Source organism: Haemorhous mexicanus, chromosome 4, assembly GCF_027477595.1.
Source record: "Haemorhous mexicanus isolate bHaeMex1 chromosome 4, bHaeMex1.pri, whole genome shotgun sequence".
Lineage (NCBI taxonomy): Eukaryota > Metazoa > Chordata > Aves > Passeriformes > Fringillidae > Haemorhous > Haemorhous mexicanus.
The window spans coordinates 64,418,546-64,442,539 of NC_082344.1; the positions used below are offsets into that span (position 1 = coordinate 64,418,546).

Genomic DNA, 23,994 nt, shown 5'->3' on the forward strand with positions numbered 1-23,994 from the left:
AGGAAATATTCCCTGCTCAGGGCATAGCACATCTTAAATAAAGGGTATTCCAGACACTCCCATAGATGTTCTCATCTCCAACTCATTTCCTTCATGGTTTCCACAGGATGATGCAAGATATCTCCACTGAAACTCTGGGTCCACTGTGGTTAGAGGAGAAAGAAATGTGTTCCAGTAACAGCCAGTCTTAGCAAGTGAAAGAAATGAGGTGACAAATACCAGAATCTTGAGGGTTCCTAGGAAGCTCTGTTAGAATCTGATTTTTAGTAAGACTTTTAATGCAGTCCCCTGTGACATTGTTTACACCAACTCAGAATCAGCCTTCACATACCCATAATTTCCAGTAGGATGTAAGTAGAGAGGGCAAGAATGGGGAAAACAGGACATTTCCCCCTATTTCTCCCCTCACTCTGACAAGCTGTTTCTCAAGGATTACCAGAATTTGAAGGTGATATCTTGGTCTGTAGTAGCCCAGATAGAGACAGCAGTAGAAAAGAGATTGCTCAAGCAGTGTCTCAGATCATGGTGTTTGTCAAAGGCCAGAGGCATTTGGACATATTTTCTCTGCAGGGTGAACTGCAGAGAGAGACTGGGTTAATGCACACTGCCTTAGCCCACAAGTGATCAACAGGATTGCTTTTAGGTAAAGACATTATTCCTTTGTAATTGTTTTAATACAGATGGACTTTTGAATAGATGAGGACTGTATGTGCTGAAGTAACTGTGTAGTGCCTTCCAGAAGAAAAAGTTTAATCATGAAGGTCTACCTTACAACACCACTTCTAAGACCCAAGGTGTGCATGGTTAAAGGCTGCATTTGTGTAGTACAAATTCTTTTATAGGATATATCCAGAAATTGAAAGTTTTAAAGATGTATCTCCTGCTGCTGAGGATTAAAAGCATTGGATTTGAGTAACTGTTTTCACAATCTATTCAGGATGATCTGCAGCAGGGCATTCAAACACCATAATTAGAAAATAAAGCATCACCCACAATAAGTTGTCACAGATCATAGCTGAGATCTAGTCTGGCTTTTATAGCATAAACCTGATAGCTTAACACTTCCAACAACTGAATCATCACTAGAAGGAGCTTTGCTTCAGAAATATCTACAGTTTACTGAAGGGACAGAATAGGAATAAGGAAGTGAATGGTTTTGTGCTGCCCTAGGGGCTGTTGCCAAGCACTGCTGAGGCAAAGGTGGCTGGCTAAGATCAGTCCTGCATAGGCTGTGTCCTGGCTGGTCTTGGCAGTTATTGAGTATGGAGAGCACCTTTAGTGAACAGAAAATTTCACTGCCAAGTGAGACTGATTAAGGATGCCTTACTGCAAAATACTTGAGACTGAGCTTAGAAATGCAGCAATCAATTCCATGCTTTACTGAGAGTAATCTTTAGACAGGTACCTGCAGAAGTTGTGTAAGATCCTGTTGTGGCTTTAATACAGACACAGGCAAATTGATGTGAGAACCTTGCAGACAGACATTTCTTTAAGGCTTGTGCTTATGTGGTCAAAGTTAATGCTAGGCCTCTAAATTCCAGTTTAGGTACTTAAATACAATAGGCCCTTTTTGTTTTAAAATTAATAATTCATACAGTAGAGTAATGGATATACATCAAAGTATGAATCAAAACCCCCCAATTTATAATTCTCAGTCTGCTGTTCTTCTCCTTTTCCTGGTACAAGATACTACACGTTGTGTCATAGAGTGATATAAATGAGGTTATCCATTTTAATCCTGATATTTAAAATGGAAATAACACAGTGCTAACTTGCCATGTTAAGTCTGAGTCTAGTCACAGAGTCTTACTCAGACCTTTATCCAAAACACATGAGAAAGAAAGTGTGGCTATTCTTGACATTAACTTATAGAGCAAACTTCTTCACAGAGCTGAGACATCAAGAGAACCTGACAGGCTTTGCTTAGTATAATTTAGGGCCAGGATATAAGTAGGGAATAGTATGCAATGACCTGATACTTGGACTGCAGGACTTGCTTGCACATTAATTTTATCCAAGGAAGCTTGTCTGATTTATTTTAATGCAGTCTGCTTCCATTATGTCAGCCCTGGTATCTGCAGCTGACTCAAGTGAAAAGGTTGACATTTGCTTCTTTAACTTAATTCACAAGTGTTTCCTGACAGACAGAAGTAAGTTGTGTGAGCTCTTAATGTAGTTTGTATATCAGTTGTCTCTTTATCACGAAACATTTGTGTTGTGAGAATTTTGGATGCAATATTTTTTACACATTTTCAGTCATTTCAGCTGTGCTAACCATCATGGCTGGGTATAGGTTTCTACAAATGCATGTTTATGATCACAGAGAAACAAGTATCAGCCTACACAGCCTGGCACATAACTCAGGTGCTATCACAGAAAACAGTTCTAATGTTCTTCTGTTGTCTGTTCTTGAGCATGCACTGGATTCCTTGTTATTTCATTTACTCTACTGTACAGCATATTTTGATTTCCTATAGGTCCTCAATAGGTAACAGTTACCAGTACATAGCAGTGGAGCATTCAGAACTATAAATACTTGGAAACTGGTGAATCATCTTCCACTTCTTATGAGTCATAAACATCTTAGTGGCTTTTGCAAGTGAACAGGTTTTGGATTTGTATAATCCTAACTAAAAAATTAGGTTGTTGTCTGTTAACAACCTCAAAACCAGCATTGCTTTCACCAGGAAAACTTGCTGTTATGGAAGACCAAGTCCAAACAGTCCTTCCTTACTGGAATTTGTTTTGCTTTGAGTTTTACAAGTGAAAGCTATATATCCTATTTTTCCCATGTTTTGTATGAGAGACATCCATTAACTTTTTCCTCTAAGAGAAGCATCATCCCTGACCCTGTTTTAATACAAAACTCCCCAGCTGTGTAACACCAAGATGGCTTGGTCATGACCATCAATCCACCATTGAAAAAAATAAGAGAAATTGCACAGCATGTCAAATTACATGTGCAACATTTATTGCTGAACAGATAATCCACTCCAAATTACATGTGAAACATCTATTGCAGAAATCTCCTGCAGAAATTGCAGAAGATGGGTCTTACAGACCTATCAAATAATTTTTTAGCCCTCAAAGCCATTAAAGCTGTCTCTTGATTCAGTGTCTGTGTGGTCATGTGTGTTCGCAAGATGGATTTATCAGCCATAATGAGATATAACTGCCATCTTGTAGAGGTTTTGACAGTGAAGCAGTTGCAGTTTTGAAACATTTGGACCTCATAAGATCTTACTAATATCAGTGCAAGTCTTTTTAAAATTCCATAATTCTATTATGGAAGTGGTGCAAATTGTCCAAATCAATATATTTCACCATTTAAAGAAAGAAAGAATGAAAAATGTTACCACAGAGTCGTTTTCAGTGATCTGCAGCACCACAGAGCATATCTCTGGTGAGGAAGTTCAGCTCAGGGTGCAACATCAATGTGTGTTTAGGACAGACAAGCCTGCCCTAAAATTCACGGGTGAACTCTAGACAGAGGGAGAAGCACTTGCCTCAAAAGGCATTTCATCTGTGGGTGTCTCTGTACTTTAACACATTTCTTTTAGATGCTGGCAGTGCAGTGATGTGTGTTGTTTCCCAGGATTAAGGGTATTACTCCAGGATTTCATTTTAGTTGCCCATTTTGTTTTTCCCTCAAAGGATGTGCAGAAGGTGGCATTCAGTCACTAGTCAATAATGATATGGCAAACAGTTTTGTGGTTCTGACTTCAACGTATTTGAAGTGGTACATTTTAATCTTCATCAAATCCTCTTATTTTTCTTATAAGAAAGCCAAGTGTAATTAGTAATTTTAGTAGTTACCAACATGAAAAGTACATCAGCTGTTATGACAAAATACGTATTAGCCTATTTTAACGAGTCAGACTAGCAGTTTCAAGTTAAAGCTATTTAAGAAATTTTTCATTGTGTTTTTTCTCTAGCAGATAAGTATTCAGATTTTGTGATTTATATTCAGATGTTAAATATAAATTCAAAATTAGTGTAACTGCACAAGTATCAGTGTTAAAATCACCTGTCTGAGCAAAATTTCTGCTGCATGGATTTCTTTTGCTTGGCTATTCTAATTACGTTAATTATCCAAAATGAAAACTAAATCCTTATTCTACATTTGAGAAAGAAAGAAATTTAAAATAAATTTTTGCTTAATTAAGATGTAATTTATGCTAAAAAGATTTAAATCTCAAATTTTAAATGTCTTAAGCTTAAATTCAGAGAGATGTTGAAATTAGGAAACAATCAAAATGCAAAAGCAAGAGACTATAATTCCCTTCAACATACAGACATCTGAAAATTATGTATTGTAAGAACATTTTCATAGAAATTTAGTGCATATTTCTAAGCCATTCAAACAATGAACAATTTTTTCAGTGGTCTTAGATAAGGAGACCATACTGACTTGTTCTTTCAAACGTGTTGAATGTTGTAAATATAACTGTGAGCACAATTATGAACATCATAGCTTATGAACAGTGTAAAATCAATTCATGGTTAAGTTTTGATCTTCATATTTAACAGGAGAACATATTTCATGATCCAAGTTCTTCAGTGTTTTCTCAAGAAGGTCAAATGCCTCCTTTTGTTTTCCAGGGCTTAGTTATTGAGCGGCTTGGGCGCAGGCCTCTGCTCATTGGAGGTTTTGGGCTGATGATCGTCTTCTTCGCAGTGCTCACTGTCTCCCTGACTCTACAGGTAACACCAGGGCCACCATGGATTTTTACTCTCTCGTTTGCCTGTTTTAAACATGCTTGATACTGGTTTGTCTCGACATTCCTGCAGGAGCCAATCCTTTTAATCAGCTTGGCATGAGGAGGGAAAGGTCTCATACTGATTTATGAATCTGTTTGCTCCAAAGCTTTTGCATTAAAAAAGCTATAGGGTCTTTCTCACATTCTCACATTCAGACTCCTTAATTCAAAGGTTTATGCATATGATGAACTATTATGAAGACGATTTTACCCACAGCTGAATAAACAGTTTACCCATATTCTGTGGGTGTATCTTTGTTTATAATTCACTCTCTCTAAAATTTCTTTCATGCTTTATATGTCACTCATTTTTTAGGTTTAGAATTTTTTTAGACAAAAATTTCCATGCTTGATGTTTCTTGCAAGTTACTTTTCTGGTATTTGTAATATAAATAGACAATACAAAGACTTATCCTTTGGAGAACATTTGGCCTTAGAAGAAAGATGGGAATAGACTTTTCAGCAGGGCTTTTTGTGATAGGACAAGGAGCAATAATTTTAAACTGAACCAGGGTCAATTTAGATTAGATATAAGGAAGAAGTGTTTTGCAATAAAGGTGGCAAAGTGTTGGAACAGATTGTCCAGAGAAATGGTTGATGCCCCATCTCTGGAAACACTCATGGCTGGCTGGGTTGGACAGGCCCTGAACAAACTGGTTTGGTTGAAGATGTCTCTGCTTATTGCAGGGGGATTGGAACTAGATGAGCTTTAAAGGTTTCTTTCAATCAATATCTTTCTATGATGATATGGTTCTAAGTTATCAGATGTTATTAGCACTCAATTCCCCAGATGATTCAAATTATCATATTTTATTTATTAAACCAGTTAAAACTCTGGCCCTGCAGAATTTTCCTTGTTTGGTTCCATCTATGTAATAATGTGGTTTGTTTATGTTCCTGAGGACTTTAGAGAAGTAAAACTGACATTTGCAATGGCATGGATTTGGGTGGTGTTCCATCAAAGTGTTTTCCTGCTGGTTTGGATTCCTGTGTGGTGCCATTAATCTGACTTCCAAATCTTGTTTCTTGTTTGAAGGGAGTCAGTAGGTCAGGTTGACTGGCAGGTCTGTGCCACACCGCTGCAGTTTTATTTATTTGATTTGATTTACCTGTATGTACATCACAATAAAGCTTTACTTCACACACCTGCCAGGACAGCTGTAAGACTGCTCGTCTCCTGAAGAGAGATGTTATTACGTATTTTGTGTGCTAAGTGAAAAATTCCCTTCCAGATCTTTCAAAGCCAAGTTGGGGGTGTGAGCACCTTCAGCTATGTAAAATCCTTTTCAGTTTTACCTCCTTTCAAAAGGAAAATCTTTTCAATCTGTAAAGTATTTGAGATTTGCTTTGAACAAGGGATCGCGGTACAAATAGGCTTAATCTCAGAGAATTTTATATCTACTCTGTATTTGCACCTTCTCTTTCTCAGAGACCTTGGATTTGCTTCCAGACAAGAACCCTAGATTGTGTAATTTTGATAGATCTGCAACCCTTTTTGTTAATGTAATGTCCAGGAGACCTTGGTTTCCACATAACTAATAATAACCCAGACTAGAAGAGAAAAAACATCAGAAAATGGGCACCTTTCCTTAACACTGAAAAAATAACTACTTCCTTTAGCAAGGATATTTTTACAGTGCCACTCAAGGTGGTGATAGTACACTTACATGCATCTTAACAAACTTTTCAAAAATGGCAAAATTCTAATAAAAATATCATTCACACTTTGCCGCAGCAAAACTCCACCTGTTGGAGAGAGAAAGAAATGGGCATGCATGGGTTTTTCTCATCTATTGGTATTAGAATCAAACATTCACATACATGATTAAGAAACAGTGTCCTGCAAGCTCCACAGGAATTGCTCTTCATATTTCAAGTTCCTGATATTTAGAGGTCTCAGCAGAGAAAAATCTACTTAGAAATAGAGGAAAGATAGTATATAAGGCCTTCCTTGTCTCCAAAATCATTTTATAGCTGAAAAGCCCTGGACTCTTGCTTTCCCATGCTTTGCCAAGGTTCAGATCCCTGACTGTCCTACCAAATGTCAGCCTGTCATGCACAGTCTTCAGCCAGACCTGTGACTGGTGAACTTTGGAGCTCTAAGGGCCATCCTTAATGCTCTTTTCAAACATGACTGAAATACCTAAGGTGGATGGAGGTGCTGAAGTGTTGTGTTTCAGGTTGGCTTGAGCTTTCACACAAGAAGTTGTGATTTTTTAGAGTTTTGACTCTGTGGTAGATTGCTTGTCTAGTGTTTCTCTACAGGAATTTCACAGACACCAAGGCCTTTAAATACAAATCATCTAAAAGGTCCTACAGAAATGCTGTGATTTTCTAAAGGAACCCCAGGCTAAATTCTGAAATAGATCAAGAATCATAGAAAACACTATCTATTATCTGCAAGTTTTTAAAAAATATTTGTGACATGTTCAATATATCTAAAATGAATGTCTTTTATCCACCCAGAACACTGTGCACTGGTTTCCTTACCTCAGTATATTTTGTATCCTTGCAATCATTGCATCGTTCTGCATTGGACCAGGTATGTCTATGCCTTTTTTTTTCATGTGTCTTTGTACATCTGAGGACAGATATTTTTGCACTGGCATTATGCTAGCAGATCAGTTGTACAGAACTTCACCTTGGCAGTAAACCAGAAAGTAAGACTTTTGTTCCCTTGAGCTTTTGGAGGTTTCTTTATGCACTATTTATTGCCTCTTTTCTTTGTCAGGAGTTTGACATTAAACATTAATCATCTGTTTATACATCTTCACTACTGAAGTGGTCTAATTGATAGATTGTAGTTTATTTGGGGAAGAGTTGCTGATGTTTGATGTGACTCTAATGAAAGACTGCTGTAATTCCATCGATCCTCTTTTGAAAAGCTGAGAAAAAAAGATGCTGCTTTAGAGAAAAATGGGGAGAAGACCAAGATATTTCTTTTACTCTCATTTCTAGGAAAAGAGTTTGTCAATAATTTCTACCAAAGTACTGTGAAAATACTGAACAAAAAAATAACAATCCCTTTTTCCTTCTGAAAGGACAAATCTCAGGTTCAGCTAAGTCCACGGTATTGCTGACAAATATTTCTTAGACTGACACCTGGGGGGTGTGTGTTAAAGAACTCTGTGAAATAGAACTTTTCTTGACTTTTAAATACCTTAGGAATGTCAACTGTTGAAACTTCCTTAAAATTTCCCTTCTGGTGTTTTATGTGGCTCGAGGGGTTTAAGTGCAGCTAACTGCAGTGTCTACCATTGGGTTTTTTTAAAATCTTGGTTGAAACAAACTGAAGTTTTTTTCCCTAATACAGATATGTTCCACCAATTTTTAGAACTTGCAAATTAAGGTGTTCCTCCATGTTATATTTCCAGCATGTTAATATTAACCCTCTGCTTTTCTTCTTCACCTCACCATTCTTCAAAATGGGTTCTAGAGTTCTTAATTTAGATTCTTTCTCTTTACTGATGTTACTCATGATTTTTGCTGCACTTCACAATCTCTTTGGAGCAAAGTGTCTGCAGATACATCCAGGACAAACAGCTATTGTTAGAAATTGCTTGCTTGCTTTCTACAGAAATTCATTAAAATTAAAGCTTCTGTTGTATTTTTCACTGTGCTCAGTGCTGTTAAAGCCAAAGAACATTAATAGTGTACCAGCAGCTACCTAGTTGGCCTCTCCACCTTTCCTCTGTGTGTTCAAACATTTGTCATATCTGACAATAGTGGGAATATCTGGGTAGCACTTAACACTGAATTGCTTTTAATGAAAATCTTGGAAATTGACTCTTCAGCTGTTGAGAAGAAGTCATGAAGAATCATATTCTGATATCTCTGCAAATCAATAACAATATTTTAGCTGACTTGATGGGGGCCAGTTTATCTTCAATGAAACCTCTCTGTTATCCTGAGAAGAGCTTATGAGATCTGAACTACTTCCTTTTAGCTGGGCAACTTCCATTATTAGCAATATTTTGAGATGATTGAATAAGAAGGGAGTATATATTTTTTTTTCTGAACAAAGAAATTATTACCAAGAAGTCCACTTTGCATCCATTGCTTTTTGTACCACAAGGCACAACTCAATAATTGAGTGCAATTACTTCATCAAGTTTTGTCCCCCTTTCCTTGTATGGGAAAGACATCAATAGCCTGTGACAAGTCCATTGGAGAGTCACCATGTCAGTGTCAGGAGACCTGTGAGAAGGGACTGGGTGAGCTGGACTTGTCCAGCCTGAGAAGAGACAGCTTTGGGGACCCAAGAGCAGTGCCACTACCTGTGAGAAGAGTGTTGCAATGGCAGAGCCAGTCTCCTGTTGCTGAGGTGCTTGAGAGGCAGAATGCAGGTGTTAAAACAAGAAAGATGCAGAGACACTGTAAGGAAAAGCTTTTTTATTCTAGGCAGTCCAGCAGGCCACCAAGGATACTGAGTCCTTAATTACTACACAAAGATCAGAACTGAATAGCTTGTACTTCTCTTATTCTCCATTGCAGTGATTGTAGGGAAGTGTCCAGAGCAAAATACAAACAGGGCAAGTATGTGAGACCTTTTGTAGAGAACCAGTGCACATTTTTTTCCAGCTTAGGGTCTTTCTGAGACATAGCTTCTAACACTTTCATAGTCTCCCATGGATTTGTTAAGTCTTTGTCAGAAACAGCAGAATTTTAGTATTCTTTGGCAAAGAAAACTGCATGTCTGCCACCTTTCATGCATACATCCTTTGTTAGGCTTTGTGTGATACCCTCTAGGTCTTGCAGAAGCAGAGCAACTGATCCTCTTCCTCCTTTTCAACATTCTTGTGATCTTGTAAACTTTTACCTTATCAACACAGATTTTTCTGGAATGAACAGCTATTTCTTATTGCCACCTTTTCTCAGTGATATTTTATGACACACCTTTAGCAGGAAAATTTCACACTTTGGTATTCTTTTGCAGCACTCTGATGGTTTAATGAGAAAAGACTGAAGTTCAAGAATAACTTTCCCACCTTTCTGGTAGTAAAAGGGGTTTTCCCCATGAAAATTGAGATATTCTTTATTATAAAGCTGCATATTTTTTATACTTCTAGCCTTTTGTAGAAGTCTTGCCACTCATTTGTAGTGGTTAAACAGGGACAATTGTCAACTAATCCTCAGTATCTTAATTCCTCCCGTAGTTACACTACAAAAACAATTTGTAATGATTCCATAGGTACAAATATTAAGCTAGGATGAATTTAGTTAATGTCTATTGAGCTATTGGTACTTGGAAAAATTATCCCATCTAAAGATAACAAATAAGATGAGGAATTGAATTTATAAAATACTGCTTTAACTTTCTAGAACATAAAATTTCCTTTAAATATACAATATTTTCTCTCTTGTTAGAACATCTAATACCTTCTTGATAGCTTAGATGTTGTGTAAACCATTTTCTGATAGCACTTGCACGAGTCCCATCTGCTCCTTTACAGTGAGGACCAGCAGTTACTATAAACTATGGAGGGTGTTCATTGGTTTTGTTTTTCTGAACTCAGCTTTTCAGCTTGCAGATATTTTTGAGGACTGAAACAGTAATTCTAGCAACAGGTATGTTCAAGCATGTGTGTGGTTTGGTACTTCATCATTTTTGTCAATAGATAAAAATCAGAAAGCTTTCACTTTCTAAAAGTTAAAGGGGCCCTTATGCTTGATACAGTCAATGTGTGATCTGAAAGGAAATTATTTATTGTTCTATAGATTAAGGAGCCATGCTGCCCCAGACAGTTGCTTCATTGTGCCTATTTGGTTAATTTTACTCAAGTTCTTTGCTGGACCTGAAATAAATACAGGATACATTTCAAAGAATTGGTTCAAAGAACAAGATACAAATGAAGAATTGTCATGCAGCAAAAAGTAAATAGAAAAAACTGAGGGAATTGCAGCTGAGAAAACAAATCAAAGAAAAAAAGTAAAAGAACATTTTCAGGATCTGCAGAGAGCAGATTTGTGCTGTTCAGGTTTTGCATCATGAGCAAATGCTTTGATTTGTAATGCTTTTACAGAATGGGTAAATAATGTGCAGGGTTTTTGGAAATTTGGATAGTTATAGGCAGGTTTAGGTACATGTGAAATGTTCTCCTTCTTTAAGTTTGCCTTAGTTAATATTTAAGAAAAAAGGAAAACTAAGATTTATTCCCACTTTCTCAGTTAAACCTATGTGGATGCCTCGCCATGGATTGAAAACTCATGTTCAACTGTGCCTGCAGAATCAATCTCTTTAAGGAAAGATGGTCTAAAATCTGACTTAAACAGAAAAAAAGAAAAGGTTCTGATTATTTTTAGCTATTTTCTGGAACTCCCCATTCACCCATTGTACATTTACAACAGTTGCTGTGCCAGCAAGAGATTTTTGATTTTTCAGAGAAAATTGAAAAATTGTTCTTTGTAGTTTCAGAAAACCTACTGCAGATTGTTCCCTTTTACCCACCAGCCAAATATTGTTAAAAAGAACTGAACACCCAAAAACTGACACACAATGAATTCCATTCAGTTTCCTGATTTGTCTGCAGGGATGTTGACCCAATTTGTCAGTGAGTCTGTTATGCAATTTCGGATGAGGGGCTTGCAGGTTTTGGTTTTTCCAACTCACATGAAACAATTATACGTTCATCCTCTGAACCAAAGAATGGCTTTTCTGCCACCTGACAAGATGTGTCAGATGGTGGAACATGTGGAGAAAAAACCTGATCAACTGATCAATTGGGGATTGCAGAAACATTGTCATGAACTCCTGGACAACCTTCCTAGTGAAAAAAAGTGTAACAAAGACAGACAAGACCTTGAGAGCTTGGAAACCTGGCATAAAGCATTTCCATGCATTATCTTTGCATGAAGTGATTTATTGGAATTTCTTCCTTAGAAGCATATTCTGTTTAAGTGTAACACCTTTCCATCCAGTTCTGATACGTGGAGAAGGCACTGCTGCAGAGAAGGGACAGGAAACCATGGAGGCTGAGTATGATGCCTTCTTCCTAAATGGAAGGATGGGAGAAGGTGGGAGGAGGTGTATTGTTTTGATAAAATACCTAGCTTTGAAAAAATCTTCTCTTATCACCCTCTTTCAGAAACTGAATAAGTAGTGCTGCTTTCAAATCTCTGCAAATTTGCTGGCTCTGGAAACATGGTACACTGAAACACTGGACTTATTTTACCACTGGAAATACATAGAAATAGCCCCAGACCCTAACTGTGGCACTGAGATCTGTAAAAAGTGTTTGTGTAGCACAAGTGTGTTGCCCACCCTTTGACCACTGTATCTGGGTGGGAGATCAGCCCCATGTGTGCACAGGAAGGCACATGGTAATGGTAATGCCCCTTCTTCCAAAGAGTTCCTTGGAGTCCTTTGGAAAGAAAAGAAAAATTACCTTTTTATTACAACAGACAGTAACACTCATGGAAGTTCCAAAAATTGGAGGAGTTGATTTTATATCAATTACTTGATCATGATAACTCAAGCCATCTTTGTGCCAGAAATCTGTGTTATTATGGTGGCACTCCAAGTTTGAGATTAGTGATTTTGTGGAAATCTTTTGCATTTTGTCCATTTCTAAGAATGGGACATATATGCCTGCATGACCTGGAGACAAAAAGAGGCTTAGAAACTCAGAACAGGGTGAAAATTTAAGGATGTCTGAAAAATGCCAGTTAGATTGGGAAAAATACAATATCTCCTAAGTATCACATGGAAGACTTCCACATAGCTGATTATATTTTATCTAAGTAATTTGAAAAATTGTTTTATATGAACACTCTGTATGCACATTCTTTTACATGTTTTCTTGAAGACCTAATACATCATATTGTCATGCATTGTCTCACTGTATTGTAATGTGAAAAATGCTCATTGTGTTGTCAGGCATCCTGTCATCGCTTCTGAGATGATTTAAAGCTGAATGTTGGAGCAAAAAGCTGCTCAGGCAGCAGTTAACAAAGAAGGGCTGCAAAGGTGAAGGTGAAGAAAATAGATTTATATATGAAAAGATCAAGAATAACTTCATAGTGTCTCACAGAGAAAGTTGAGAATTAAATAGTGCCTGAAATAACTGAGGATTTTATTTGAACCAGATGATCTAATATGATCCTGGATTCCTTTATCTTCTAATCTTGTGTTCTTTTTTTATCTCTAAGTGAGATGCTCAATCCTCTGTATTGAAGTCATACCTTGTCTCTACCTGTCTAAAGCCCTTGGTATCTGCAAAGATGCACATGTGGCCAGAGGGATTTTCTAGTGGGTCACTACAACAAAAGGCAGCCCCTGACTTCATTTCTGTCATTAGCTGCTATTTTTAAATCAGTGCACTAGAGAGAAGAAAGCAGGAGTCTCTGGCTAAGTCATACACAGTGGCTTCAGGCATTTTGGCTTTGCAGTTTTATGTAATGTCTCAGAAGTAGTTATTCTGGTCTTAAATCCTGTAAGTATTTCTGTGGACGAGAAGCATTTCCCCACACAAGTCCTGCTGAGTTCAGTGTAACACAGATAAGGCTGAATTTAGTGTGATCCAACATGAGTCTGTGATTTTACTTAAATTCCTGCTTTTAAAATAGGTTTCTATTTAGTATGCATAGGGATGACAAAATCAGATCAGTGGTATGTTTCCAGTCACACTGTGATTACAGGAAAGAGAAATCAGTAAAATTCAATGGTAGCAAGATCTTCATTTTTCAATTGTTACTTTTTATAGTAAATGCATTTTCAAACACAGCTGAAAAATATCAACAAACCAGGCCATTCCAGAAAACTGTTTCCCTTATGCTTGTCTTTTTTTGAGAGTTTTATAATATCTGTCATGGCTTATGGAAGGTAAGTGAAGTCTTCCCTAGCACAGCTGAATACAATGAATACAATTGAATACCATTTTAAATTGACATTACAAGGTAAACAAAAGAAAACTCCGAGGAAATCATTGCTGTGGCCTGAGGCATATCAAAGATACTTTGGTATTTAAAGTTTAAATCAGTCCATGCTCTTACTCTGAATGCCAATGTGCAGCTGTATTGACAGCAGAGCTGTTGTCCTAAAAGGGTCACTTTGAAAGTCATGAGGTTTGTTCAGCCTAAAATGCCATGAGTGAAAAAGATAAAAATCAGCTTTTGGATGTGAAACAACCAAAGATGTAATAGCACACATGTGGACATAAAAGTACTGCAATGAAAGGCAGCATCAGTATTATTGCCTGAAATAGGCATTTACAGAGGCTTTGTGTGATGTTTTAGCTTCTCCACTTAGAGTGGGATGTAAAAATTTCTAACACACATGGCCTCCCACAGAGGCATTATGCCAGTCCACTTTGAGAAAGAGTTTGAGCTTGCTTGAGTGCAAAAAAAACCCACTCTCTGTACCAGAAAAGTGTATGCAGTAAAAAAGAAACAAATAAACCCATGTTGCTCTATATTTAGTTAAAAAGTTGTAAACTTGAAAGCTTGGGTTAATTTTCAAATTTTTAAAAATTCTATAAACTAGAAGCATTTCCAGTCTTCCCAGAGATAGGCATTCTTTGATAATGCCAAGTAGTTCCTGCATTGGATATGGAGGGTATTTGTGCAGAAATAACCTTTAGTTTTCCCAGGTATTTAGGAAAAGGCTTGGTTTGTTGATAGTCCTAAGGCTTTTGTGGGCACAACAACAAAATTAAAATATGCTGCATAAATATCAGTAAATACTCCTAATGTGAGTTACGGTTCTGTTCAGAAATTTGTAATAACCTGCAGACAGTACATACCAGTCCCAGCTGAAGGTTTTCTGAGACCCCTGGCCCCATTCCCTTGCTATCAGGTGCCATCCATCCAAAGCAGGTGTCCTTGGGGTTGGTGTTTTGCCCTCCCAGCTGCAGCCATCACAGCCTGCCCTGCCAATGCCCTTTAACAGCTGTGGGCTGTGCAGCACAGCCACAGGAGTCTCACTGACCTTGCCTTCTCTGCTTCTCTCCAGCCATGGAAAAGCCCCTGCCTACCCCTGGGGGCAGGAGTATTAACTAATTCTACCAAGTCAGGTAGTTGAGAATTTATCTTTTGATTACCTTTGAGTGAACAAACTGATTTTTTTAGGCTGTTAAGAAATAAGATTAGAATTCCCTTCAATATTCATTGAATTTTTACTGGGGGGGGTGGATAACATGTTCCTTGAATACATTAAATGCAGTGTCATTCAACATATATTTAGGGATTAATACCTGTTTTATGTTTTGTTTGAATTCTTCTCTCTTAATGAGCAGCATAGAGAAAATGTGCAGCTTTTAACGGTTCTGCAGCAAAAGTGATTTAAATTCTTCATAATTAGTGGCAGTTCTAAAGAAAAATTAACCCCTAGTATTTGAAAGGTAATTGTATCTGCTGAATAAAGGAATTGCTGGAGGTGACACCTGGAGTTCTCAGCAGCAGGAAAACTTATGAACTTTATCCTGCTAACAATAGATTTTAAAAATTATCTTAATTGAAGCTTTCAAAATGTGAGTGCTTTGACACTTGACAGCACTCCTCCTACCTGAACTAGCAGCTTTTCCTGAATGATCATTAATTAGTTGCTGGGGGCTCACAACTCCAACCCTGAAGAAACGTACTGGTGCAAAAATGCACCCATGAGTTTTAGAGGTCCATGTAACCATGAAATAAAACATTTATTCAAAAGCTGTGTAAGTGACCTAGGTACATTATTCAGATTAATAGGGATTTGATATGGAAAGCATAGTAAAAAAGAAATACTGTTTTTTCTTTTAATTCATATAAAATGGTTATACTTGCAAAAGTGCAAACTAATAAATATATAGAACAGTAGATGTGGAATTAATGAATGTAAGGCAATTAAAATATTTTATTTCCCTAATTCCCAGGTGCAATGCACTGCAAAGAAAAATTTTCTGTTCATCTCATCTATTTCTGGCTAATCTCCTAGGCTAAGATCTAAATACAAAAGTTTATTAGCTCAATGCTGCAATGAACACTGCTCTGGAGTCCAGACAGTGTTTCTTGGTAGCCAATGTACTGCATAGAAAGATGAATAAACACCAGTAACAGACTTTCAGAGGAAAAAAATAGGCCAGGAGAACTACATGAACAAGGGTAGTCAGTGCCAGTTTGACCAAGCAAACAGTCAAAGCAGTTGTTTCCTTTAAATCTCCAGATGTTATCCATCCTACTCCAGAAACTTCACTTTTTTGGAAACACTGAGTTATGGCTTATGTGACCTCTTTCTGAGTTTCATCAGAAAGAAGGCTTATACTGTTCATCACAGCAAGACTGTTACTGTCTTCAGATGGTGCTTCTAGTCAAAGAGCCTCTTCTGAGTCTCTCTTCCTTTTCTTTTCTGTTTGTTAGCAAGGAAGTACTGCTATTTGTTATATTTGTTTTGGTTATTGTAAGTAAGGAATTGGTTTTTGTTATTATCTTACATTACTATCTTTTCTTTTGCTATTTTCTTAGTTCTGCAACTACTGCTCCTCATACCTTGTCCACCGTCCTGTAGCAGCACAACCAATTTCTTTAATTACTGGCATTTGAGGCTATGTGTCCTAAAAACTTCAGCAGTGTCCAGAAATCATAAGCAGTGAAGACATGGTCTGTAACCCATCTTAAACAGGAGGAGGACGGGGAGAACTCTTCTGTCCTGGCTTCTCTGAAAATTTGGCCCTCTGTTTTTACTGTTGGCATCCTTCAGGATGAATGCAGCTATAACTGTGCACTGCTAGCATGAATAATTTGTTTGTTAAAATAGACTGGCTTTACAAGATTTCTTTAGCTTGCAGGTTCACAACCAGCAGCACTTTGTGCTACTGGTCTGTCAACTTGATTTCCTAACAGGAAATAATTTCTGATGGTTTTATATCTCTTTCAGAAGATTATCATAGAAGTTACAAGCCTAGAATAGACAGGGGTTGGTTTTTTTCTTCTTTTTAGTCCTCATACAGTGATGTGACTGTATGAATATTTCTCTTACCTTAGACTGAACATGAGTCTTTAATTTGGGTATTTCCACACTACTTCCATCTGTATAGTGGATGAATATACAAGGGACACTTCTCTGCTTTTATTATAGTAAAAACTCTTTCATCATTGTTCTCATAATTGAGATAATTGGTTTTAACAATTTAATAATCATCAGTGTTATTGAGAATAATTATAAATTTAATTCTGTTATATAGTCTCATAGCTCAGTTTAAAAAATGTTTTTCACATTCAAATAGAACAGAAAGTTGGGCTATAATTAGAATTGTGATATTACAAGATGGATCTGAATATATGGCAGAAATGTTGAAAAGATTATTAATTGTTTATGTAGTTATAAGTTGAGAGCATTTTTTTAAATTGCATTTTATTCTTTGGTAGCTATGCAGCATTATAATTGTGAAGCAAAAAGAAATGTCGCCAAGAACCAGAGGAGAAATTTAATGTTGATGTTAAGTTTTTACAAACAAAAGCCAAGACCAAAAAACTCAAACAACAATAATAACAAAATGCCCCAAAAATTTACCAAATATCCTAATAGACTAAAATTGTTACCAAAAAACCCAAAAAAACAATGTATTCATTTTGTTCAGAATGGCCTACATACTGCTGGTCAGTCTTACAATAAAAGAGGCAAAAATGTTAAATATTACATTAAATTAATAAATTAAAATAAATTCAAGATTAAATATATTTCTCATGTTTACAGCCAACGTTGTATTTCAAAGGGAATCGTTATAATTCATCTAAAGAAAAATATCTTTAAAGTACTGAACATATTTGGATTCATCAGTTATATGATAAGTATTTTGTTGAAAAAAATTTCTGAGAAAAATGATTCAGTCAGTAAAGGATTGCTCATAAAATTCTGCTTGACTGCACTGACTTATGGAAGTAAAAATTATATGAAAATACACTAATTAATATTCAAGAGGGAGAGAATTTCACTGAAGGGGAAATTATCAGGTGGTTCAGATAAGAGTATTGTGGTTTTTTGCGTGGCATATCTGCTGTAGAACTAGTTGCCTATATGGACCTAGAAAGAATTTTATGTGATTTATTAAATATTGTGTAATAGCCTTGTTGTATGTCAACCATTTTAGTGCAAATTACCTGATGAGAACCAAGAAATTACATTTTAACTACTGAGGTTAGAACAGAGTGAATCAATATTTTTATTCTGCACCATTGCTTAGTTTGTTTGTTTTATTTACCCTGATTGATATGGGTTGCCTTGCACCAACAAAGTTCAGAATACCTCCAGAAATGGCTTTCTAAATGCTGTTGGAATAGCAGGTTTTATATAGATGCTAAACCAAAGGCTAAGTAATCAATGCAAAACGTCTTTCACACAATACTGCATTAAAAACTAGTCCTTAGTAATTATAAATACTATATATTATAATATCAGAGTTTGTAAGGTATTATTTGTGTGTTTTAGTTTGGTCGTACCATTGGCACTTTTTGTTTGCCATAGACTGAGTGCTTTAAATGTCTTTTACTCAAGTGACCTTTAATCTAAGAAAATATTCAAATGGTACAAATTAATGTGGTTAATATACTATACCATTTTCCACAAACAAAATGCCTGTTTTACTTAATTATCCTGTGGAGAAGAGCTGCAGACATCTAGAAAAGTCTGTAGCATGAAGCTGTGACTCAGAACACCCCTGTCACACCTTCTGTTCCCAGTTCTCTCAGCAGGATTAGCTGGGAGTACAGCTGTCATATCTGACTGTAATGTCATATTTGGTGGGGTATTATTCAATCAAATACAAAGTGCAAGTTAAAATAACTAACAGGTGACAGAATACCTTTATAAAGATTGAGATATCTATTTTGCAAGATTTTTTTTTCTATCTGCAGACCTACAGAAATGAAAGAAACTCAGTAGCTGCATTGCATCCCTCCCTTGCAGTATTCCTGAAGTTTATTTTCCCATGGGTATTTTTGGGGGTTTTGTTCATTGGTTAGGTTGAGGTTTTTCAGTTTGTTTGTTGTTTTTAAATAACTAAAGTCTGGCAGCTAAAGAAACTAAAGAAATAGCAGCCTTTTGCTCTCCCTCTGAAGAACACTGGGTTGTTTTCCCAGCAGTTATTTTCCAGGAGTTTTCTCTCACTTCTGCTTCTTCTCTCCCAGAGCTGCTCTGTAGAGGTCACTTGACTTGCAAATAGCAAAACCTTTGGTTGGGACAGTCCTTTATCTCCCAATATCTTCCTTTATCTCCCAATATATTAGGATATATCAGTCTTCCCTACAGGCCTTGCCTTGCAGACAAAGCCATTTTGCTTGATCATGTCTGGAGCTCCACAGACTTCTTTTTCCCCCCAAAACAGAATATTGTTGCAAGGTAGTTGTCTGTTTTCTCAAAACTTCAAAGCCTTCTTGTCTCAAAGCATGGAGTTGGAAAGCCTGGGGGCTCTTGCCCTAATCAGCCTTTTGGGATTCCCAGACTCCCCCCTGTAGAGCAGAATTTGGAGAGCTGAGAGCTGCAGGAGGTCACTAGGCTGGGTGGCCACGGGTGGTTCTTGTGGTGGGGCTGGAAACTCTCTGGCTGCCATGGGGCCACTGCCTGGGCACACCAAGATTTGGCTTGGGTGGGTATTGAAAGATGAGCTGCTAGCTCAGGGAGAGTTCCTTTCTCTTCAGTGGTTCTTAGGGCACAAAGTTTCTGTCACCTTTAGAGGTAATTTGCCACTGTGATAAATCTCCCTGATTTGTATTAGGCATTTATTCTTGTAATGGTCTCATTTCATAAATCATATATATAGCCATAGCATAAATTCCCTGTTAGGTACTGGATAAAAACAGAATGAGGAGTTCAGCATTTTCCTTCCTTTGCCATGTTTTCTGTATTCAGGTTTTTGCACTGACTCATGTAACTCCTGCTAAGCAATATTTATTCATAACTGCTCACTGAAAAAAACAGTAAATATGAGCACCTAATTTTACCTGAGAGAACATTTGTGTACATTTAAATATATATTTGAAAATCTATAGCATGGATACAAGAATATTTTTTCTGTTCTAACATTCAACTTTCATGCACTAAAGAGTACTGGATTGAGAGTCTGGATTTTTACCAGCCCATGACATTGATTCTATGTGTAACTAGACTAATTACGGAGATAAATTAATAAAGAACACAGAAACAGAAGTATCTGTGCATGTCTAATTGTTCCATGTGGGTTTAATCTTGTTTTATTAAACACCTTATTGATATACAAGTCCTGCAGTAAGACATTTGTAGTTTCCAGATGTAGAATCCTAACAGGTATAGCAGTCTTTCTTTACTAGCACTGCAATATGTTAAGAATTTTTCTATTATGTTCACTGCAATGCTAAAAAGAACAAAGTATTAGAAATTAATCACTGTAATTATGTGGTCAATGCATTACCTATTTAAATTCATGTTTGGAAGCTACTTTGCTGAAAAACTCCTACGGGAAATGCTAATATACACTTTTTTGTTTTATGATCAGAGCTAAAATAAAACTGCTTCACTGAAAATTTTACAGAAAGCTTTCCAGGGGAAAAGACAATGCCAGGTTCATCCTCCATGAGAAAGATCAGGTAGCATTTTTGTGAATTGCTTCACCCACGTTCAAATACGTGTTAAAGTTGCAAAACTCATGACAGTGTTTAAAGGCTCTTCCAAAAATACAGTGGTTTGGTTGGATTGCTTTTGACAGTGGTTTCCAAGCTTCCATGTTTGAGCACAGGCTGGTACAGACCCATCTGGCCTAGTGATTATGTAGGGTATGTTGCAGAGACTGACTCTGAGAAGTGGTTGGTAAGATGTCACGGTATTGTGATCTCTGCTCAGATCCAACTTACATAGTCAAAGCATAATACAGCTCCCTTCAGCCCCAGGCACTCAGATTTGTATCTCTAAGAACAGTGAGATCCAGGAGAAAGGGACTCCTTGAGCACATCCCTGACATTTTGAAATGACTGAGGATGGAATCCTGGGGCTATAAGTTCAGCTCATCTCAGGTGCCATCACTGACTGTGACTTTAAGGCTTTACAGTTTTCCTTCATCTCTCCTAAATTTCCTTTTCACTTCACTTATTTGCAGGGTGTGTTTTTCACAGTGGTGTGGCCTTGGGAGGCATTCACATGCCCTCCTCTTCATCTTCATAAGGTCAAATCTGTGCTCTTCCAGGCATACAGCAACAGACAGCAGTGACCTGGCTTCATTCCATTTCCTGTGTTCCCAGACCTGACCTGACTTTCACATAACTCATATATCACTTTTCAGGCTCCTTGGTTCCTCCTTACAATTCTTTAAAGTCATCCCTCTACAGAAGCTGAATTTCTGTTTTGTGATGCTGTGGCTATTCTTCTCTAGACCATGAGGAATCTGGGAGGTCTGTCTGTGTCACCCTTCCCATTTCTCCACAGAATTTTTGAATGTTAGTGATAGTTGATATGTTCTTAGAAATTAAATTAGGATTTCAAGGAACCTGTTTCCAAGATAGTGCCCATGCATTTTTATTTCCATTACACTTATACTTTCTGATAGGTTTCTGTCCTCTTGTACTTTTTTCTCTTTTTTTGCCTCTGGCTTTTTCTCTCTTGTGCAATATGTATTTTTCCAAATGCTGCTTTTCCAAATGATGCTTCCAACTGCATATTTCATTATACTGACAAGAACAACAACACCTCTGTAGATTGTCCTACAGCAAAGGCATGACAGAATAAATGATCATAAATAAGTCATCTTACACAATTTCTGTTTCTAGTCCTTCAGCTCCTCTCTCCAAGGGGCAAGTGTCGTGGCAAACTGCTGCCTCATATGGTATTTAAGACCCAAACCGGATGCTGACAGACCAGATCTGATTGCTGCCATTTGAACCCAAATCCCAAGGGTATGATAGAATGGCCACTGGAAGCCATCAAGCATCAATAAACCTCATGTTGCTGGAATTTTGTTAGGTTCTGGGGGTTCAGATACTTATTCTATGTGTTCAAACTGCTGCTGGGAGAGTTTGCTTTTTTTTTTTTAGTCACAGAATTCTGGTACTACATATGTCTTGTAGAAAGATACAAAGCTGCAGTTTGGATGGCTTAAACTCTCCGTATCTCAGTTTCCTATGTATAAAGTAGGAGTAAATAAATTTATTTATTTATTCTCCACTGTTTTGGTGTAGTTTATACTGACACTCTTTGGCACAGAAAGTTCCCTTGAAGGCTTTGCTACCACTTCAGTTGTGTCCTCACAAAAAGTCACACGAGCTCACGATGGAGAGTAGCTCTTTGCTGCATCACATTGCCTTTATTTATGCACATATTCATGGCTCTGCATCTGGAAGGATGTCTGACAACACATGTCATCTGCATGTCATGCTCTGTGTTTGCAAGTCCCTATCTCACACTGCTCACAGGAGCTTCTGGTGCATGTCTTTAAGCTCAGGGCCACTGAGCACGGGGGGCTACATAAGGATGCAGCCCTATAATGCACTTAGAGATGTATTCCCAAATGTCCAAGGGTAAAGAGAGGGCAAAAGATTGGCACATGGACCAAGGAAAGATGTGCAAGGAGAAAACCCAGTGGATGGATAAGTCTGTAGTGGTGTTTTCTTATTAATTTATAAATCTTTTGGAAGTCAGTATTGCTATAGAGGTTTTTGAAAGTAAATATATCTATAAATATGGTTTTGGTTGTTTACACTTCTTATTGAAATGCTTAAAACTGAGGAAGGACTTACATAGTCCTACACAGTGTATATGGGTCTTGCCTACAAAGCTGAATGGTAATACCAGCACACTTGAGGACCTAGAGGCAGAAACTGATAAAAGCAGAATACAGATGTTACTAGTTGTACAGTTCTTCAAACTGAAATGAAATAATTATGCGAGTAGATATATGTCTAATGTGTGAAATTAACTGAATTATGCAGCTGATCAACAAAAAAAATCTGGGTTTTATTCTCTAAAAATAGAAATACTTCTATGGAAATATCAAATGGGAATGAAGGAAGCCAAAGATCATAAATTGAGACTTTCAGCTACTAGACAGCTACTCCCTGGGGGCTACTGTTATATGCCAGGGCTGTACAAAATAGTCCACTGCCTCAGTGGAAGAAAACACATGTTGCAAATGTGGTATTCAACTGCAATTGTTATTATGGAGGTCAGAGTCCCTGTCTGATGGGAGAAATAGACCTCACCAGAAGTGCCAGCAGGATCTGGTCAGGGAATGTATTAAATAAGCATCAATGACAAGTGTACTCATAGGGAAGCAAAAGTTTTGTCTTTTTTATTGCCGAAATAAAATAATTATAAAAAAATAGGAGTTAGTGTCTTTGGAGCCATCTTTCCAACTGTTAAGATCTAAAGTATTTTGGAGTATCTCTGAATTTTCAGAATTTCAAGCATTGTAGTAGAAACAATCATTCTTATTTTGAATAAATAGTTTATCACATGATGCTCTGGAAGCTATTGTGTGGATTCACTGCTCTGTTACCTGCTTGTCATCCCTGAAAAGAATGTCAAACAGGAGATGTGATGGCATGAAAGAAAGAAGTGCCACTTCTCTCAAATATGATTTTGACAGGTCTGTTTCAGAAGGCCCTGCAGAGAGCTGCAGAGCAGTGCTAGTCATGGAGGTGTGCATCACAAGGCTTGTTCATCTCTGCTGATGGGTGGGGGACTTTACTAAAACCACTGTCTTGTTGGACCCTGTTTCAGGTGGGATTCCCTTTGTCCTCACTGGAGAGCTTTTCCAGCAGCCACAGAGGCCAGCTGCATTCATGATAGCTGGGACAGTCAACTGGCTCTGCAACTTCGCAGTGGGACTGCTCTTCCCCTTCATCCAGGTACTCCACACCCCTGCTAACTGATATGCTGTGACATCACTGCTGCTGACCATCCCCTGGAGGTTTTGAAAACCTGACCTAGTCCATGGGGCAGCCCCAGCTCATCCAGCAAATGGAGGCTTCTGTGTGGTTTGATAGGTTTTTCTTCCAGAAGAGGAGTGACTGTTTTAGTAGCATTAGATCCTCCCTTCCAGCCCAGCTGGCCAGGTGCTTCTGCTTCTACCACCTGCCTCCGTGGCAGCTGGCAGGGACAGAGAGCAAGATCCCAAACCTAGGGACATTTACTCAGAGTACTTTTATTTAGGTAACTTTTTGGGTTTGGGTTTGTTTGTTTGTTTGCTTGCTTTTTTTTTTTTTTTTTTTTTTTGATGGGGGGTGTATTTTTTTTTCTTTTTTTCTTTTTTTTTAATTTCTTCAAAATTGCATTTTCTGCCTCCTGTACAAAACTGGTGAT

At 37.5% G+C, this 23,994-nt stretch overlaps 1 protein-coding gene across 9 annotated transcripts in view; it reads left to right on the forward strand.

The window, feature by feature from the left end:
* The window catches only part of SLC2A9 (solute carrier family 2 member 9), a 105,306-nt gene that overhangs the window by 69,456 nt on the left and 11,856 nt on the right, over positions 1–23,994 (forward strand). For 8 of the 9 annotated variants that reach the window (XM_059845169.1, XM_059845168.1, XM_059845170.1 and 5 more), the window contains 3 exons: positions 4,603–4,704; positions 7,227–7,302; positions 23,413–23,540. In XM_059845169.1, coding sequence (XP_059701152.1) covers positions 4,603–4,704; positions 7,227–7,302; positions 23,413–23,540 — 306 coding nt within the window. The remainder of the gene's footprint in view (positions 1–4,602; positions 4,705–7,226; positions 7,303–23,412; positions 23,541–23,994) is intronic. The other variant, XR_009486287.1, reaches the window with a different exon arrangement.